This window comes from Drosophila navojoa, chromosome 5 (assembly GCF_054131105.1).
Source record: "Drosophila navojoa isolate 15081-1374.11 chromosome 5, UAZ_NAV_1.0, whole genome shotgun sequence".
Lineage (NCBI taxonomy): Eukaryota > Metazoa > Arthropoda > Insecta > Diptera > Drosophilidae > Drosophila > Drosophila navojoa.
In genome coordinates, this window is record NC_142893.1 from 19,146,935 (window position 1) to 19,165,899 (window position 18,965).

Consider the following 18,965-nt stretch of genomic DNA (forward strand, 5'->3'; position numbering starts at 1 on the left):
TACGACCAGGCTAAGATCTTGACAATCTGTGTCCTCAAGCTCTTTAAGAAATCGCATCACAATTTCATTTGATTTCACATATTGTCCATCAATTAGCCTCAACTCGAGATCCAGGCCAAAGTTGAACAGCAGCTGCCACACATAAATATAATTATGGCAGCTTTCAAATAAATATGCAAATGCAAAATTCTGAGCATATTGAAATTAATTACCACAACACCGTCTGCCTGTGTCACTGTGTCTGTGTGTGTGGTGATAAATATTGTATTACAATTGGCTGGCACACACACGTTTTCCGGCCGTCTGTCTGTCTGTCCGACTGGCTTGCTGCCTGAGTCAAAGCACCCGAAGGCACAATTTAAGTAAAAGAAAATACAAATCGAAATTGTCTCACAAAATTTATGTAATTGGACACACACCACAAGGACCCACACACACACACACACACACACTCTCTCTCTCTCTCTCTCTCACACACACATGCAAATTGTTTATGATGCTGCCTTTTTGGCTACTGAATAATTGAGGCAGCAAACTAAACAAATGACATAATCTCAATTTTGTGACATTCGTGTCAAGTCGAAAGTGTCCAAGGCACTTGGTAAGCAAATGGATTTTAGTTTTTAGGCCTCATTGCCAGGATGAGCTCCGAGCGTCACATAGTCCCTTGAATTGATTGATGTCCTTGATGTGCAGAAATAAAGTCTTCTATCGATTTGCACTGTCAGATACACACACACACATACACTATATCTTATCGTACGTACTAACAATAATATTTGTATAATTAGTAGATCTTCTTCATCATTCACGCTAAGTATTTGCCATGCAGCAATCGAAATCGTTGTGAATAATATGCTTACATAATCGAAGAGCCATGGATAATACGCTTAGAAATATATTTATTTTTCGGATTGCATAACAAATATTACAAATTTACATTTTTTACAGAAATATACTAATCAGCTTAAAATTTCTAATGTATCTGAAGATTCGATCTGCTTTGGTTTCTAACAGCTGCAAATATCTAGACAAGTCTTTAAAATTAATTAACACTAAATAATAATATTTATATATTTGATTTGTCACTTTTCATACAAATCAATATCCAGTGAATATTCGAATATGTTTCAATCTTAAATGAAAAATGTAATACATAAAAAAATATTAATAAATAATATATAAAAGAAATAAAATAAAATAAAAATTTATAAATATATTTAAATATTCCTTTGACAATATTGTCTTGCTAAATTTTCTTTATAATTAAGGAAAATTAAAATTCAATCCGTATCATTATACTTAAGGTTAGGTTGTATTACATTCAAGCATTCCTTTAACGTAATTAATATAAGTTGTTCCAACGTGAATTGCCAAGAGGACAAGGTTCCTCCTGCTGGCTTACAATTATGGCCCATTACACTTAAATTCTGAGCGAAATTCGTATAATGTAGGATTCTGAAAAGAAATTAGAAACTCAAATTGTGTGTCAGGCTCAAAGTCCGACTTGAGACCTCAACTTAATCACATTAGGAGTGCATTTGAAATTCTCTTTTGCAAAGACCGGAATCATCATCAATATCAATATCAGCATCGATGTCGTTTATGCGAAAGTGAAGAACCTATATACGTAAGCCTGTGTGTGTGTGAGTGTGTGTGTGCTTGTGTGAAAGGATAAATGTACGAATGCAAAACGTAAAGGACAGCAAGGGACAACTAGCTGTGTGTGTGTGTGTGCGTGTGTGTAAATTAATAATGCATTCGATATCGAAGCCGTTTCGCATTCAAATTCAATTGTGCGTGCGTGCAAATTGAATTCCCCAAAGCCCACGAGCATCAACTAAATTATATTACGCACAACATTTAAAGCCTGCACTAGAGTTTTTCCTCATTTTAGTGCGGCTTTCAAGCTACAAACATTCATTTGCCCGTTGACAATTGCAAATTGCAAGTGTCAAAACGAGCCCGGCCTCCATTTCTCTAAGCAGAGAGAGATATAGAGAGAGAGAGAGAAAAAGCCGAGAAAAGAAAATCGGGGTTGGCCCCATTTCGGACTCGTGGCAGTCAGTGTGCTCTGCCTTCGACACAATCACGTTTCAATTAACACACACGGTCCACTCTGCACACGTTTCCAACTGCCGGCCATATTCATATGTAAAACACGCACGCACTGCTGCCTCGCCGCTTCCTCGCAGCTTCGCCTTCGCCTGCGCCTCATTCACTTGCCTTAATGGGCTGAACGTCGCGTCGGCTGGTCCTGGACATCATAATTCCGGCCACAATTCCCAAATACCGCAAAAACAACAGTAGCCGGCCGGGCACAAGCCAAAACTCTGTCTGTCTGTCTCTCTGTCTGTCCGGCTATACTACAAAACCCATAGAACTGGAATGCCCCTCGGCCTGCAGTGCGAGTTTTCAGCTATAGACACCCCGTTAGCCGCACACACTCTCACCCACCACCCAGGCCGACCAGCCACAGCCAGTTGCAGCCGGGCAAGTTCTATGGGGCGCATGAACTAATTACGTTAATATGCGACAACGTTTTCATAGGCGAAAAATGTTGCCAGCCCTGCGGGCGAGAGGCAATCCGCATTCGAGTGGAGCAGCCTAAAGTGAAGTTAGGGTCAACGCAATTGGAAAACCAACTGTGGTGCAAATGAGTTGTTCAACATGAAGTGCGTTTTCGGCGTTGGGGTCATGCGAAGCCCCACACGCCACCGCTCCACATTCACTAATTGAGCACCAAACACAACTCTGCAATGATTTCACAAATAGTACCACAAATTCCTATATTGAAGTATTTTGCAATCCTGCACTTAAAATGAAGCCAACATTTGTCCAGTAGAACTTGTTGCCTTTATATTTATTATAATATTCCCAGCTGGAACATTCTTTCTTTTCTTTAATGAAACAAGATTTATTCGCTTATGCGTCTCCAAGTGTAATATTTTCAACCAAACGAGGGGATTTACTCGAGCCTTAACGTTTTAGAGGTAAACATTTTTTGTCGATTAAACTTTGCAAGACTGGTGTAACAGCTGCATGAATCCTTCCGATCGAGGCCAACAGGCACTTCTGCTTTTCAAATAATCGTTGAGCAAACTTGTAAACAACTTCAACCAATTGCTGAGCATTCAAGTTGGCTGTCTCGTCTGGAACGAAGTTCAAACACGCCGCAGTGTTCTTCAACTCGGGTATGGCCAGACTCGCAAGCGTAGAGCCCGATTCAGCCCCAGCCTGCACGCAATCTAGGATTCCATTGATTGTAAGTCCGTTGGCATTGGACCCCAAGAGCTAGACGGGGGATAGAATCGGCAAATGGAATCTCTCCTCATGTCAGATATATCTTGCTTACCAGGAGACAGCTCAGCAAAAGAATGCTCTTAACGATCTGCATTTTGATTTAGACTATCTTATGGACTGACTTGATCACGCTATTTATAAGGAAACTCAAATCAATTCGGTATGCTGGCGTATCCGTATTCAATTAGAAATGCACCAGCGGATCAAATTAATTTAGGCATCCTGCTTATAAAAAGAGCAAAACGATCTTATCGTGAATCTAGTAACACTCGAAATGCAGTTCATGAAAGCTATCTTCCTGCTCAGCTGTCTCCTGGTAAGCCACCTCCCTCACTCTACGTGAATGCTGACTGACTGTCTCTCTCTCTCCTCTCTCTCTTTCTCCGATAGATTGTGGGGCATACTCATGTCAATGCAGCTGGCTTCGATGTGTTCAAACTATTGGACTGCGGTGAAATTGCAATCGAGGCTGGCGGCAAGGTAGCTGTGAATCTCGTGCCCTTACTAAAAGACTTGGGAAAGTGCGCAGATTTCAATCCCGATTTGAATGCCGATCTCGATATCAAGGGCTTCCTCGAGGTTGTGAAACAGTTTGTTAAAAAAGCAACTGCCAACCCAAAGTGTTTGCAGACACTGCTGGATGCAGTTAAGGGCCAGGTCCAACCGTATGTGACACAAATCAAAGAGGCGCAATGCCTCCCCTAGACACATTCACGTTCTAATCAGATTCAATAAAGTGCCTCCAATTTTTCACAATACCCTGAAATATTACTTGGAAACTGTATGATAGGGCTGGTGAGAGTGTTTAGACTCCAACATTGTGTCCTACTGCTTCATTTCTGCATCTCTTCTTCACCATAGTTGATGTACTGAGCCACATGTTGGAAAATGTGAAATGATCCGAGGATACACACTCGATCGTTTCATGCTCCAGTGCATGTTCATAATTAGACAAATTAAAATTTTCATTTGGTCTAGCTCGGAATACGAGAGACTTGAAATATATTTTCTGCGCTCATATATTGAATTAATAATAATTATATCAATATTGCGATTGGTTTATAGGTTTTTGGGGCCACTCCAAGCACTTCCCATCAATGAATTCTTTCACATACGGACCGACATAACCATTGAATGTCTCATCCGATTCTTCCAAGCACTTCGAACTCATTACGATTTTTTTGAGGAACTTATTCAGAATGAAAAACAAGTCTTGAAGACCAATATCGCCCTTAACATTGGGAGCGAAATTTACGCATTTTGCCCAATTCGTTAGTAAAGGTATGGTCTTAACAGCCACGTAGCCGACGCCGTCAATGACAATTTCAGCGCAGTCAAATACCTTAAACAGATCGACTCCTGCCTCTACATGATTCTCCCTCACAGCCTATGGGTTACAAGGAAAGAGAGAGACAGATAAAGAGAGAGAGAGTGAGAGAAAGAGTAAGTCCGCAGTTAGGTAGAGTTAGAGAGGTGGCTTACCAGGAGACAGCTCAGTATCAAGATCCATTTTATGAACTGCATTTGAAATGTTACTACCTAGACTCTAGATAAGCTCGTATTGTTCTTTTCAATAGCAGGGCTTAAATGAATTTGGTTTGTTGTCTAGCTCGAATCTAATGTGAATATAAAAGCGAATATTCAGCATATCGAACTGATTTGAGTCCATATAGAGTATAGTCCATAGTCCATGACATCGCGGGTTTCTAAATCAAAATGCATATCACTAAGACCATTCTATTGCTGAGCTGCCTCCTGGTAAGCGGGAATGGCTCACTAAATCTGCGAAACGAACCTATTTGACAGCGGACTCAATTTAGATGGAATTCTAGATTGCATTTGAATCAGGCGCTTCGCTTGCTGCTCGTGTTATACCTGAGACGCCCAAGCTTTGGTCTTGCTCGCTTATAACTTTTTTCAACAATTGTTTGCAAATGAAAAGTGCGTGGATGCTACGCTTAAAACAGAGTTTATGCAGTTGTACGGCCCGAATGGCAGAACTTGTACAACATAAAATGCATACCAAGCGCACTTCTTGAGCATTATATCTGAAAACGTATAAACATATGGCTAAAACTTATTCACAATTATTATGTGATAGAAATTTGTAAGAGTAATTTAAAAATTCTAAATTAAAGTTTTTTATTTATAGAAACGAGATGCGAGAGCCCAATTAGGAGTGGTTTATTAGATCATTAATTGTTGAATTTTTACCGAACATGCAGTTTTGTTCTTTAAAATCTTGCACATACGGCTTTATATAGCTCAAAACTACTTCCAACGATTTCTCTATGCAAAATGGGCTGATGCTCACTTTTCTGAGGAACTGGTTGAAGGTGCGCACTAGTCCCAAAAAATTCAGGTCTTCTTTAGAATTCAAATCGAATCCTATGCATTTTGCCAAGTCCTTTATTAAGGGTATGCCCCTCTCAGCAACGTAGCCGGCACCATCAATAATAATTTCACCACAGTCAAGTACTATAAACACATCAACTCCAGCCCTTACATGATTATCACTCATAATCTACGGTATAGAAAGAGAGAGAGAGAGAGAGTCAGTCAGTCAGCATTCGCGTAGAGTGAGAGAGGTGCCTTACTAGCAGACAGCACAGCAAGAAGATCGCTTTCATGATCTGCATTTCCAGTGTTACTGATTCTAGATCAGCTCGCATTGCTATTCTTATTCGCAGGACGCTTAAATGAATTTGATTCGCCAGCATACCGAATTGATTTGACTTTCCTTATAAATATCGCCATCGAGTTAGTCCATAAGATAGTCATTTAGACTGACCACCACTGATGCAGATTGTCAAGTGCATTCTCTGGCTGAGCTGTCTCCTGGTAAGCAAGAATGACTAGCTATATCTGATGTAAGGAGAGATTCCATTTGCCGATTCTATCTCCCCGGTTAGCTCTTGGGCTCCAATACCAACGGACTTACAATCGATGGAATCCTAGATTGCGTGCAGACTGGGGCTAACTCGGTCCATTTTCTCGCTAGTCTGGCCGTACCTGAACTGAAGTACACTGCGGCGTGTTTGAACTTTGTTCCAGACGACGCAACCAACTTAGACTTACAAAAATTTGTTGACCTTATTTACAAGTTTTTTCAACGATTATTTCAGAAGGAGAAGTGCCTGTCGACCTTGATAAAAAACATTAATGCAGAAGTGCAGCCAGTTTTGCAGAAATTGATCGACAAAAATTGTTTTCCAAGAAAAAGTTAAGGTTCTAGCGTATCCCATCGATTGGTTGAAAATTGTACGTGAAAACGCTTAAACGAATATATTGTTTTATTTAAAAAAATTTTCGTGTTCACAATAATATAAAAATATTAATATATTATAAGTATATATAATACTAGTAGCTGACCCGGCAAACGCTGCTCTGTCATATTCATTATTTCTAGTTAAATAAAAAATAACTAAGGTGAAGTATGCTTCATCTTACATACATATATGTAAAATTCTCGTGTCGCGGTATTTGTTGCAGGTCGGGTAGGTCTGAGAATCCACCAACATCTATTTTTCATAGTCCCATAAAGCCCGGAAAACAGCATACAGATGTGAACTTATATAGACCTATCAGCCTTTTCCCAGCACTGGGCAAACTGATGGAGAGACAGATACTTAACAGACTTCTCAACATCGAGGCTGCTATTAAGGCAATCCCGAAATTTCAGTTTGGTTTCAGACCACAACAATAAACAATGGCAGCCGGAGTCCCTCAACGCAGCGTCCTACTCTACTCAATATTTCCTGCGAATATGCCAACCCACAATGCAATCACTGAACTGGGCCCAAGAGATGTGTTAATACGCTGATGATACTGTGGTGATCACAAGAAGATGCTGCATCGTACAGGCCACGAATGCCCTACAGAAATGCATTCCAGGAATGGTCACAACAATGGAACGTCTGTATCAAATGCATCTGTGCAAATGTTACAATTACAAATCGCGTGTGTATGCTCGAAAATCATTTCACATTAGCCAACATGTGACTCAGTATTAAAATATCAACACTCTCACCAGCCCTATCATACAGTTTCTAAGTAATATTTCAGGGTATTGTGAAAAATTGGAGGCACTTTATTGAATCTGATTAGAATGTGAATGTGTCTAGGGGAGGCATTGCGCCTCTTTGATTTGTTTCACATACGGTTGGACCTGGCCGTTAACTGCATCCAGCAGTGTCTGCAAACACTTTTGATTGCCAGTTGCTTTTTTAAGGAACTGGTTCACAACCTCGAGGAAGCCCTTGATATCGAGATTGGCATTCGAAGCGAGATTGAAATTTGCGCACTTTCCCAAGTCTCTTATTAAGGGTACGAGATTCACAGCTACTTTTCTGCCAGCCGCGATTGCGATTTCACCGCAGTCCAATAGTTTCAACAGATCGAAGCCATTGACATGAGTATGCCCCACAATCTATCGGAGAAAGAGAGAGAGAGACGAGAGAGAGAGAGAGAGAGTCAGTCAGCATTCGCGTAGAGTGAGGGAGGTGGCTTACCAGGAGACAACTGAGCAAGAAGACGGCTTTCATGAACTGCATTTCGGGTGTTACTAGATTCACGATAAGATCGTTTTGCTCTTTTTATAAGCAGGATGCTTAAATTAATTTGATCCGCTGGTGTAGCTCGAATTGAATATGAAATGGTCAGCGATTATTCAGCATACCGAATTGATTTGACTTTCTTTATAAATAGCGTCATCAATTCAATTCACAAGATAGTTTACATCGAAATGCAGACCGTTAAGAGCATTCTACTTCTGAGCTGTCTCCTGGTAAGCATGGACGAATAGTAAATCTGAGGGAAAGAGATAATATTTGCCATCTCATCGTCTAGGTCTTGGGGACAAATGTGAAGGGGTTTACTGTTGAGGATGTACTTGAATGTGGGCAGATTTCGATTGAAGGGCTTTCTCAACTTGCCAGCGTGGCTATACCGGCACTGAAGGAATCGGCGGCGTGTGTTAACTTTATGCCGAAAAAGTTACGTGATCTGGACCTTGAATATGCGCCGCTGCTTGGCTACCAGTTTCTTCTAAAATTCACTGGTAGTAAAAAGTGCGTGACTGCTCTGATCGCAAGGGTAGAGGCTGTTGCAAAGCCAGCCTTAAAGAATTTGGAGGACAAAAAATGTTTTCCATATAATAAGTAGAGGAATTTAATAACGTTTAATCCTTATACAAAAAACAATCTGAAAGCCTCTAACAATTACCGTTTTATTAGTTTGGTTGCGAATAGGGTCATGTTATATTTATAGTCATTCACCAAGTGGAAAGAGAAAGAGAAAATTGTGCTCAACGGACTAAAATTCTGTCGGCTGCGATTGTCTAGACGTTGCATTCCGAATTGTAATGTTCTATCTATTGTTTTTTTTTTTTTTTTTTTTTTTTTTTTTTTTTTTTTTTTTTTTAGTCTTTAAGGTATTGCAAATTATTTCAGGACATTTATATATAAATAAGTGTGAAAACAGAAAATGTGGTTATGAAAATGAAAATGAAATGAAAGATTGACTTCTATTACCATGAACACATATATGTCCGTATAATCAAATCTGCATGCTGTACTGCATGCATATAAATTTGATTCGTTATGATATAATTAATATAATTATAAAATGACCTTGAATATTGAATGTTTGAAATTTGATTTTGTTATAAGTATTTGTGTATGCATGCACTTGTCTGTCTCGCTTTTACTCGAATGAACTGGTTCATTGACTTTAAGCTCAGCTTTCATTTCTTTCAAGCAGCTGTAATGGCGCTTCTCATTGGTTGTAGCATACATATATCCGTCTCCCTCTCTATCTCTGCCTGCTCCATTACACATATTGCTTCTTTCTCTTTTTTTCGTAAAGGCGCCTCGCTTCAAATTGATTTACAGCTATTTCTCATGCAAATAAGCAGCAATGGACGAAGAGGCATTTACTGTTCATATGCCTGTCCTGCTCTGCTAAATGAAGATATTAAGGCGATCGCATGCTGATGTTTTTTGTTGCTGCTCTCTTTCTGCTTATGGTTTGAGTTCAATTTGAAATTCCGCAAATGGAAGGATTTTCGTTGCACTTTGCACAGTTTTAAACTACGTACTTCTTTTACTCAAAATACATATATGTTACTCGCTATATTAGCCAGGTGCTATAGCTGTAATTACAGCATATTTTTCATCAAGAGCCAACTACGGAATTGGAGCTGTTGTAACTGTTTGGACATGCGCCTATTATGGCTGCCAACACAAGCAAGTGTATGCGTTACTGTGTGTAGCCCAGCTCAATGCTAGGGGGGTACGTGTTGAACATCGGTTATCATATCTGCTGTACTACATGCCCAAATCCAGGTCCAGCAGCCAAACCCAACAGAACGCTTTTGCATTCATAAATAAGACATTCAACGAGGCAACGGCAGCGCAGCCGTGAGCAGGGGCAGCATCAACGTGGTACACGCCGTACAAATCCCGACTTGACCAGCTGCCCGTCAAACACACATACATACACACACACTCGATCATTCACTCACGTACGAACGCAAAGCTGCCCTATGGGGAATCGCCAGTGGCTGGGGTGAGGCTGGAGCGCGGCATGCGGTGCGGGAGGAGCTTGGGTTGGACGTAACTCGTCAATGTCCTTATCGTGCCAGTGCTGCTGACAGCGCCTGCTGTCATTCATTCATTAATGCATTTTCCTGATTTTCACTCATTTAACTTCATAGATTTTTCATTTCGCCTATTACGTGGCCGCCCCAGCAGCTGCTGTCCAGCCCAGCACTCTGTGTGTCGTCAGTCGAGTCGAGCTTTTCATCCTGTTTGCTGCACTTTGACTGCCAACCCAACGGCTCTTGCCCCACGCGCCCCTTTGAGCCCCCTTGGCCTGCAGCTATGCTTCATTTACTTTGTTGTCAGTGGCCATTAGTTTTGACGCACTTTGGGCTGGACGAGCTATCTGGCAGCAGTTACCAGGTAGCAGGCAGCAGGCAGCAGGCAGCAGGCAGCAGCTACCTGGTAACAGCTCCCAGTTGTTACCCTTGATGAGCATGCCCCATTGCCGTTGGGGCTTTGGTATGCCAATGCGTATACGCAAAAGTGATCTATGTGTGTGTTGGTGTTGGTGTCTCTATATGTGTGCGTGTGTGTGTGTGGTAAATGTAATGGAGTTGTGTATGTAGTGGGAGGCGAGTGCAAGCTAAAAGCAGCCAATTGAAGTTGCTCCTGTGCCGTTTATTTCAAGTGTTTGAAATTTAAGCAACAAATTAATGCTGCAAAAATAGAAATATCTGCAATCAAATCAACAAAAATGTAACCAATAATATATAAATATATAATAATCTAAAGAGAATCTAGAATCTAGAAGCGAAACGTAGCGAATGTCATTCACTATATTAATGAGGAGTCGAATCAGAATGAAATTCGTCATGAGTAGCTTACAGAATTGTAAATTATATAATATTACTGCGTCTGTGACGTGAAGATTTCCTATTAAAGAATTCAACAATTCATTTACTTAAAAAAAAGGCTAAAACATATTTCGGAATCATTTAAAATATTTATTGGCATTCACATTGAAGTTTCTGCAATTTAAGTCATGGAAAAGAAAATGAAATAAAGAAAACAAAGGTGAAGAAAATACGCCAAACGTCTGTGACATGCAGCTGAATTAATTACAATTAAAGGCGTGGTGCAGCGCTACAGAAAGAAAGCAGAGCCAAAAGAACTGAGAAAACAGCTAAGAGCAGCTGCCAAAATGGCGACAAAAATTGCACTGGGCGAAAATAAATTTGGTGCTGTGCGACGAAGCGCCTTGAAGTATGCAACGAATTTTTGCTATTAACTATAAAGGACGAGTGGGTGATGAGACTGAGGAGGATGCGGGAAGTGGGAGAGGGTTTAGTTGGATGGGCAGACAATTTGAGGCAATCATGCACTCGTTAATCTTGCTCAGGGGCCAGAATTAATAGTTAACCTGGCCAAGAGCAGAGTGAGAGAGAGTGAGAGAGAGAGAGAGAGATAGAGAGAGGGCGGTAGCATTTGGGGTACTTTGGTCAGGTCGCAAGAAAAATGTGTTGCCCAGCAAATTAAACTCGTTCTAAATACATTACGATAGCGTCCTACGCTTCTCAAGGAGCAGCCGAAAAGACAAACAAACTGAAGCATCGGGTGACAGACAACAACAGCAACAACAACAACAACAACAGCAACAAGCAGAAGTAGGAGCAGCAGCAGCGACAAGGACTAAACAAGATTAATTATACCTGAAAGCCAAAGTCAGTTAGCTGCTGCCAGGCGTAGCCTTTTGACTTTTGAGCATCGGCAACAATTCCTAGTCGTTGCCCTCGAGCATCATTTAGTGTGGACTGGACTGCATAGCAAGGATGTAGCCCTGGACAGTGCCATCTCCCCCTCCCCCTCGCACTCCCACTCCCACTCCATCTTCAGCGCCAACTCTGTCTCTGACTTTTGTTTACTTGCTGTCTCTCATTTGCTGTTGTTGTTGTTGTTGTTGTTGTTGCTGCTGCTGGTTAAACGCTCGGAAAATCGAGTCGTAGATAAAGCGCAATTGAAGCTGAACCTGAAGAAGTGTCCTCTGTGTTTGTGCAAAATGTCACTTCAGGTACTTGAGCTGGCACAAAATATATAAAAAGTACAGCAACAATCAAAGGCAACAACAACTGTCTAAGTGCAAATCGCAATGATTTCAGCCAAATTCAATTTGCACAAACCAAAATTGTTGCTTTGAAATTTGCTGAAATTTTGACAGAAATAAAAACAGTTTTCAAATGAATTGTGAAATAAAACTGAATTCATGATAATTTTTAAAGCAACAAACATGGAGAATAGGCAAGAGTGAGACACACAGAGACAGAGTGAGAGAGAGAAAAGGGATATAGACAAGATGAGGACTGTAAAAGGCCTGAAGGGAGACAGAGATTCTCATGGAGAAATACAAAAAGAGAAACAGACATTAGAATGAAAAGAAATTTAATTACCACAATAAGATTATTTTTCTTCTCTATGAACTGTAAAAATAACTTTATTATAATATTTCATTTACTTCTAAATATTGTTATATAAATGGAAAACTAATTCGTAAATTCTTCACATTTTCCATTTCGCAAAGCTTTGGCCATAAACTTTGCATCTTGTTTTGAGTTGATACAAGTTTTCCACATTTTCAGTACATTGATTTCTTTAGCATCAGTTTTCGTTGTTGCCCGCCTTCCCTTTCCCCTCCATCGGCAAGCTGTGCTGCCATTTTGTTTTGTGTCCAAAAATTCTCGAGCTGTACGAATTCGTTTGGCTGTTGCTGCTGCTGCTGTTGCTGCTGTTGCTGCAGCAAAGTGAAATGTTTTCATTGTATTGAAAATGCTGGCAGAGGATTTAGCTTCATTGTTTTTGTTGTTTTGTGCTGCTGTGTTATTGTTATTGTTATTGCAACAAAGCTGAATGTGTTTTTGCTGTTGACACCTGAAATGCAAACACATTTGCCACAGCCGCCGCACAGCAAACGGGATTCAGTTTCTGATTCAGTTTTCTAGCTGCAGCAGCAGCAGCAGCAGCAGCTGCTCATGTGTTATTCGAGTGCATCTGGCTGTGTGTGCGAGCGTGTGTTTGTGTGTGTGCGTATTTCGGCCATGTGCATGCGGTCGACAGCCTGCAATTTTTGCATGTTTGAAGTTAAAGAGGGTTCAAAGTCTTGTTTTCATTTGCCAACAACATGCGAAAGTTGTATCGCTTGACCTGGTCGACTGCAGGTCATCGAGCTGACCCAGAGTCGCAGCTGAAGCGCATGCGGTGCAGCCATACACTGCGATAAATCTCGTGGAATGCTTTCTATTTGCGATTCAAGACAATCCACGTTTGATTCGCTTGGCTGTCTAGCCATGCCCACACTCTGCACTCACATTAGAGTTCAATGGAAATTTCGCTCTAAGCTCATCTTAACTTCGCTGTGGCTAACCTGTCGAGGCGCCCCCTGCGGCGACCTTTGATCGTATTTGCATTAAGTGCCACTTAACATGAAATCTCAATATTTTATGCAAAAGCGGCAAAGTTGCAACTTCATTGTAGTTGCTCTCGGTCTGTGTGACGGTGTGACTGGGAGGTTTCAATGACAGCGCCGTCTGCGCGAAGGCCGTGAATCAAAATCTCTGATGACGTCTCTCACTGTTGTCTGACGTCTGCTTGGATTGGCTGTCAACTAGACTTTCGTTTCTCTTTCTCTCTCTCTTTCTCTGTTTGTCTGCCACTGCCGCCAACTTTGCACATATCATTTACAAACCTTTGGCCCTTGCTGTGTTGCTGCGGGATTAGCTTCGCTGTTCGCTCACTCCTTCACGCACAATTTGAATTGAAAATTCAAGTGTTTTTGTTTTTGTCTCGGCGAGAGCTTTGCAATGCATCAAATTGGCAGCAGCTGACAGTGCAGCAGGGTAACAGTGTCAGCTAGCCAAAGTTGTCAATCACATTCCAATTTAAGTAGCAGATGTTGTGTAATCAAATTCAAAAGTGAAGTACATTGGGTGGCTATTTGCTTAAATTTTAAAGGCATCTTAATTGGATAGCCTTTCGAAGATGGTAGTAAAAAATAAACAGTAAGAACTTGAGGACCAATCATGACAGTTTGAGTTGTTAGAGCGAGACAACTGCTGGTATGTTATTCAGAGTTGCAGCGGCAGCGATCAGTTCTTAGCACAGCTGCAAACTTTTCGCAGAAAGTAGAGTGTTTTAACGATGAGAAAGTGATATAAGCTGGCAAAATTATTAATACATTTGTATAGAGTCTGTTTCCTTCTTAAGATTTACAGCATATTTTCTCAATTATTTTTACTACCTAAGACTCATTAATAAGCATATTAAGATAAACTTCATTATATATAGCTGCACTGCCTAATTGGTGTAGAAAAGCTTTATGCTAATATCGTTCGCTCTATGTTGCTATGCGTGCGTAACAGAAACAATAAATTCAACTTGTCTGCCAATTGCAAGAGCTGAACCCTAACTCACCTGAGACTTGGTGTGGCATTTGCCCAGTTGCAATTGGTGAAATTTGCTGTTGCAGCTACTCATTGGAAAGCAAACTTTAGCCGCGTTTATTCTGGCTCTCTGACCTCTGGCTGTGCAATCGCAAAGTCAGAACTAAAACGGTTTTGTGCATTTCGACGATTACCCAACGCAGCGTTGCATAATTTCAGCATCAAATATTTAACGTAAATCTTTTGTGCGCAATCAAACAGTTTTAGCAGCTTGCCGAGTCTCGTGCGCTCCACCATTCCCATTTGCCAAGTTTTGAGTTGCACTAGCTTTATTTTATTTCATTTCATTTCTCATTTTACATTTTATTTCATTTTTTTTTCAAGTTTTTTTTTCTTCTGTTTTTATTCTTTTTTGCTCAGTCAAGCAAACGTCTAAAGGCAAACAAAGTTTTTCGCCAGCATCAGTTAATTTAGTCAATTCAGCGCTCTCTGTATTCCCTCTTTCAGCTTACCTGAGCTTCCTAAATATAAAAGTTGGAGCTGTGGAATGGAAAAGCGGAAAATTCTATGCCGCAGTGCATTCCGGGAGCATTTCGTTTCATTTCATTGCGCGGCGCGGCGCTAACACCGCAAAGTATGCTACGGAAAAGCAGCGCTGCAATTTTTATGAGATTTTCGCGTTTGGCGTGCTAAAAACCCAACAAAATCAACAGAGAATTCACTTAACTTTCAACTATGCCAAGCTCTGATTAAAATATCATGAGCCTGCTGGAAATTTGGACAAGTTGGCAGCATCCACATCCCCTAATTATATTATGTTAAAATATATGAAAATGAAGTCAAGCGACTCAGAGCAATCTTAAAAGACCCGATTTTAAATATGTATATATATAGCAGAATAGCAAGCACACTTATTTATGAATAATTGCATATATGTTTCTCTCTTTTACACGCATGGCGCATGAAACTACTACTACTAAATTAAACCAAAATGGCAGCCGCAAATAGTGCGTATATATTTATCTCTTTTGCGCATATGGGAACGAGGCTTAAAAGCGTTTGCTAATTTTAAAGATGCCAATCAGTTGCATTTAAATATAAACCAATGTGGAAGCCATTCTTGAAGAATTATCTAACTTGAATATTTATCTCTTTCATACTCATATCAATTTGGCCTCGATTGCAGGCACTCATTATCAATTACGCATTGCTCAAATAAATATTAAAAGTCCACTAATCAAATAATTTAGCAGCCGTGAATTGTTGGTTCGTACAGGTTGTTTGTTTATCGTAATTTATGTGTCGGCACAAAGGTTAAGTTCGCAAAAGAGGAAGAAAATGCTGGCTGATTTTGTGCAATTTCCCAACTGAATTTGGCCACCCTTTGCTTAGGTTTTGGTGGCAACGCAGAAAATAAATGGCACGGCGAATTTAAGCCACTAAATCAGTGCAATTTTCATATCGCAAAACATTATTCACAGATTTTCCGTTTTGTTTTTTTGCTATCCATTTTATTGGGGCACCGCCAGCTACTAAACAAACTTTATGCAAATTTATTGCTACACAAAGTTTCGTAGACATTGGAGCGAAAAATGTGACAGCAATTATATGGGGAGCAGCAGAGGCTAGATGCGACCTGAACAAAGTGTGGAACGATAGGAGACTCTCCCATGGGCTCCACAAAATAAGAGACAACAATTCCAGACGTTACTGCAGTATCAAATTTAATTACTTTTTGGTAATCCAATGAGTCAAGTAAAGGTAAGCGAAAATGTGATGCATCGAACGAAATAATAAAATACTTATTTCTATAAATAATTAGTCTTCAATTTGCTTGGATAATATTTGTATAAATATATAAAAATATTTCAATTCAATAAATATTTTATCATAGGTATATTAAAATATTAGTTGGTATTCAATAAATGCCTTCTGCATTATTTACGTAACCTCTTAAGGGAATTTTTCCTTATAATTCGTTTTTATTTTATTTATTGTTTTCATGTTTTTTCATTTTTGTCGGACTAACTCTTTTCAAGTTATTAGTTTAAGTGGTCTTCCGCTGAGTTTCATTTCCAGCTGGTTGCCCAATCAAAAAGTTGTAAAGCCGCTTTGTGTGGCCTACCTGGAGGCACATTTACTTTGACCTAACATTTCAATTAGGTGGGCGCCACAATTTACCCAGCTTCAGTTTTTTCTTCTGCTGCTGATCAATTGGAAAAAAGTTTTTGCGAAAACAATGAGACGTAAAAAAGGAGAGGGAGGCAGAGAGTCAGAGCGATAGAGAGGCGCTGGCTAAACCAAACTTCAATTTATGCCTTGGCAAGTTGAGTTTATCTTGCCTAACCGAAAGCCTCAGACTCTGTGCCTAACCTCAAGCTCAAGCAAACCTCAAACTCAAACTCGAGCTATTGCACTAATTTGTCGTCGTTATGCAAGGTAAGCAATTCACCATTCACCGTTCACCCTCTCACCTTTTGGCATGCCGTGCTCGCCGGAGTGCTCGTCTGGATTTGTTGCTCTCGGACTCCTTCGAACGGCTCTGCTTAAGTTCCACATAATTTACGCACGCACATTTGTCGCCAGCTATCTCGCTCGCTCACACACCTCAGCTGCTGCTGCCGCTTCCGCTTAAGACAATCGTGGGCGTTGGGGTAGGGGTTGGGGCTGGCTGTTTGCTTGTGTAACTTCCCCTGGCATAAGTTAATGCATCTTTATAGGCAATAAAATTTAAGTTTCTTGGCTGCCTTTGCCGCTTGTTAAATTTTTCATGAGCAGCTACCCAATAAGTTTGCCCGCCCCTCGGCCTCCGCCTCCACCTCGGCGAAAAACTTTGGACAAAACTTAACAGAATTTAGTGGGCAACTGAACGGCGGCATTTGCTAAGCGGGCGGATGTATTCTAGTGTGGGGCCTGCATTCCGTTTACACGGCTAGCCAATGCCCCGAGAGCCGACTGCTCCTGCAGGTTTCACAGCCGGGCCCTGAATTGTTGTTCTTGTTAATTCAAGCGTTTGGTTACTGCAAAATTAAGTTTGCGGCTGCCCTCTCCTTCCCTTTAACCCAACTTCTGAAACATAATTACCAGTTAATTTTTATAGACTTCCCAAAAGTGATAGCTCCTGTTGTTTCAATTAGGCTACGCGTTAGTTGGCTTTTAAGAATTACAGGTGAGTCAAGGTAGAATAGAGTGTAAAACTCTTTCCTTTGATTATACATATATTCATAGTAGACAAATCATATATGAAGCAGCTAGCTAAGGCAGGGCTATCTTCTCTCCTCTTCAGGTAGCTCTCTAAGGTAGATCATTGTAATCAGTGTCTGACTCTGAGTCGTTATCAACTGTGTTGTGTGTGAAAACGAGCTCAGCTCCTTATGTAATATTTCTTTGCAGCGTGTCTGATCGCATTCGAACTGCTTGAGTGAGAAGAAATATTTGTTTAATTTTCTGCTTGATTACATAAATGTTTCTCAACTAATAATTACATAACAATTTTATATATTCTAGGTGAGAAATCAATTCTATTTTGTTTTCTTAACAGAATCAATTTTTTTTTTTTTGCTTAAACTATGAGAAATTCGTTCAAACAGTTTGAAGTATTTTGCGTTTGTTGCATAGAGCAGCTGCAGACATGACTCGATTGACTGAGCATACATGGATGACAATGTATTTGTTATGGGTTCCAGCAGGCTTTCATCTCGCTGTCAACCCGTTATAGCTTGAATTTCCCATTTTGAGCACACGGATAGCTGGCAAAGTAGCCCAAGGGCCATAGCACAACTTCTTGGCCGGACCGAGACGAGGCAGGTGAGGCGACATTAATGAGGATGCCTTCAGGTGGTCACTGCGACGTGTTGTGTAAATATTTTGTTTGTCACTATTAAAATTGACTAAAAACAAATGGCTTACGGTTGATATATGCATGTGTGTGTGTGTGTGTGTGGGTGTGGGTGTGTGCACACATGTGAGTGTGCATGTGTGAGTGAGTGTGTGTGCGTTGGCTACAGCTATTTTTAATTAACGTGATTAAATTAATTTAATGAGCTCGTCCTCTGTCTGCATTCAGCTCAATTGCAGTCGTTCAAACTTACTTATACCCTGTAAAAGTTCAGTGAAAGAGGTCGATTGAACAATTGAAAAGGTTGAAGGAAATTCAAAGCATATATTTCTATTTTATATAAGATTATATAGATTATATATAATAATATAAAATATAATATTAAATAGTGAAATCTTGGGTATATTTTATTAATAAAAAATAAGTAATTAATACAAATATAAAATGTTTTTATTATTCGTATAAGTTTACTTAGCTGACTGTCAAAATTTAAAAAAAAAAAAAAAAAAAAAATTGTTCTTTAACTTATTTTATTGAATAATAAAAATAATAAGAATTATGATTTTAGTATATATATTTTTGATTATAGATTCTGCTTTTGCATATTTTCACACTAAAAGTATTTAGTTTGCTCAGTTTTCTACAGGGCATTGCCCTAGTCTCATATACTTGTTCATCAACGAGCCCAGTTTAAACTCACTTTAAGCGACAATTAAATTTTCATGCGTTTGTTGCTCTGCAAGGACAGCGGCGACGTGCGCAACAACAACAACAACAACAATAGCAGTGACGTAAACATAAACGCCACGTTACGTGTAATGTATAACGTAAAATGATTTTTACGACGCCCGA

The 18,965-nt window shown here is 40.1% G+C and overlaps 2 protein-coding genes and 2 long non-coding RNA genes across 4 annotated transcripts; 2 read left to right on the top strand and 2 right to left on the bottom strand.

Annotated features, from left to right (window-relative positions):
* The first annotated feature begins 3,462 nt into the window (after positions 1–3,462).
* LOC108654530 (uncharacterized) lies at positions 3,463–4,061 on the top strand. The gene is made up of 2 exons (XM_018105973.3): positions 3,463–3,619; positions 3,694–4,061. The coding sequence occupies exons 1-2, from the start codon at positions 3,578–3,580 to the stop codon at positions 4,006–4,008; spliced, it is 357 nt and encodes a 118-aa protein (XP_017961462.1). The 5' UTR covers positions 3,463–3,577; the 3' UTR covers positions 4,009–4,061.
* A 3,309-nt stretch (positions 4,062–7,370) lies between these two features.
* LOC115565777 (uncharacterized) lies at positions 7,371–7,893 on the bottom strand. The gene is made up of 2 exons (XM_030391249.2): positions 7,815–7,893; positions 7,371–7,732 (listed from the first exon to the last, which is right to left on the bottom strand). Exons 1-2 carry the CDS (start codon positions 7,854–7,856, stop codon positions 7,424–7,426), a joined length of 351 nt encoding a protein of 116 aa, XP_030247109.1. The 5' UTR covers positions 7,857–7,893; the 3' UTR covers positions 7,371–7,423.
* A 119-nt stretch (positions 7,894–8,012) lies between these two features.
* On the top strand, positions 8,013–8,522 carry LOC115565778 (uncharacterized). The gene is made up of 2 exons (XR_016197066.1): positions 8,013–8,089; positions 8,152–8,522. It is a non-coding gene; the product is annotated as an uncharacterized LOC115565778 (long non-coding RNA).
* A 6,107-nt stretch (positions 8,523–14,629) lies between these two features.
* LOC149091151 (uncharacterized) lies at positions 14,630–15,083 on the bottom strand. Its single transcript, XR_016197064.1, has 2 exons — positions 14,788–15,083; positions 14,630–14,707 (listed from the first exon to the last, which is right to left on the bottom strand). It is a non-coding gene; the product is annotated as an uncharacterized LOC149091151 (long non-coding RNA).
* Positions 15,084–18,965: the final 3,882 nt, after the last annotated feature.

Bases quoted from the DNA above. Each gene is read 5' to 3' on its own strand.
- LOC108654530 (XM_018105973.3), top strand. From the start codon at position 3,578: ATGCAGTTCATGAAAGCTATCTTCCTGCTCAGCTGTCTCCTG. The intron at 3,620-3,693 runs GTAAGCCACCTC...TTTCTCCGATAG, and splicing joins TCCTGCTCAGCTGTCTCCTG to ATTGTGGGGCATACTCATGT.
- LOC115565777 (XM_030391249.2), bottom strand. From the start codon at position 7,856: ATGCAGTTCATGAAAGCCGTCTTCTTGCTCAGTTGTCTCCTG. The intron at 7,733-7,814 runs GTAAGCCACCTC...TTTCTCCGATAG, and splicing joins TCTTGCTCAGTTGTCTCCTG to ATTGTGGGGCATACTCATGT.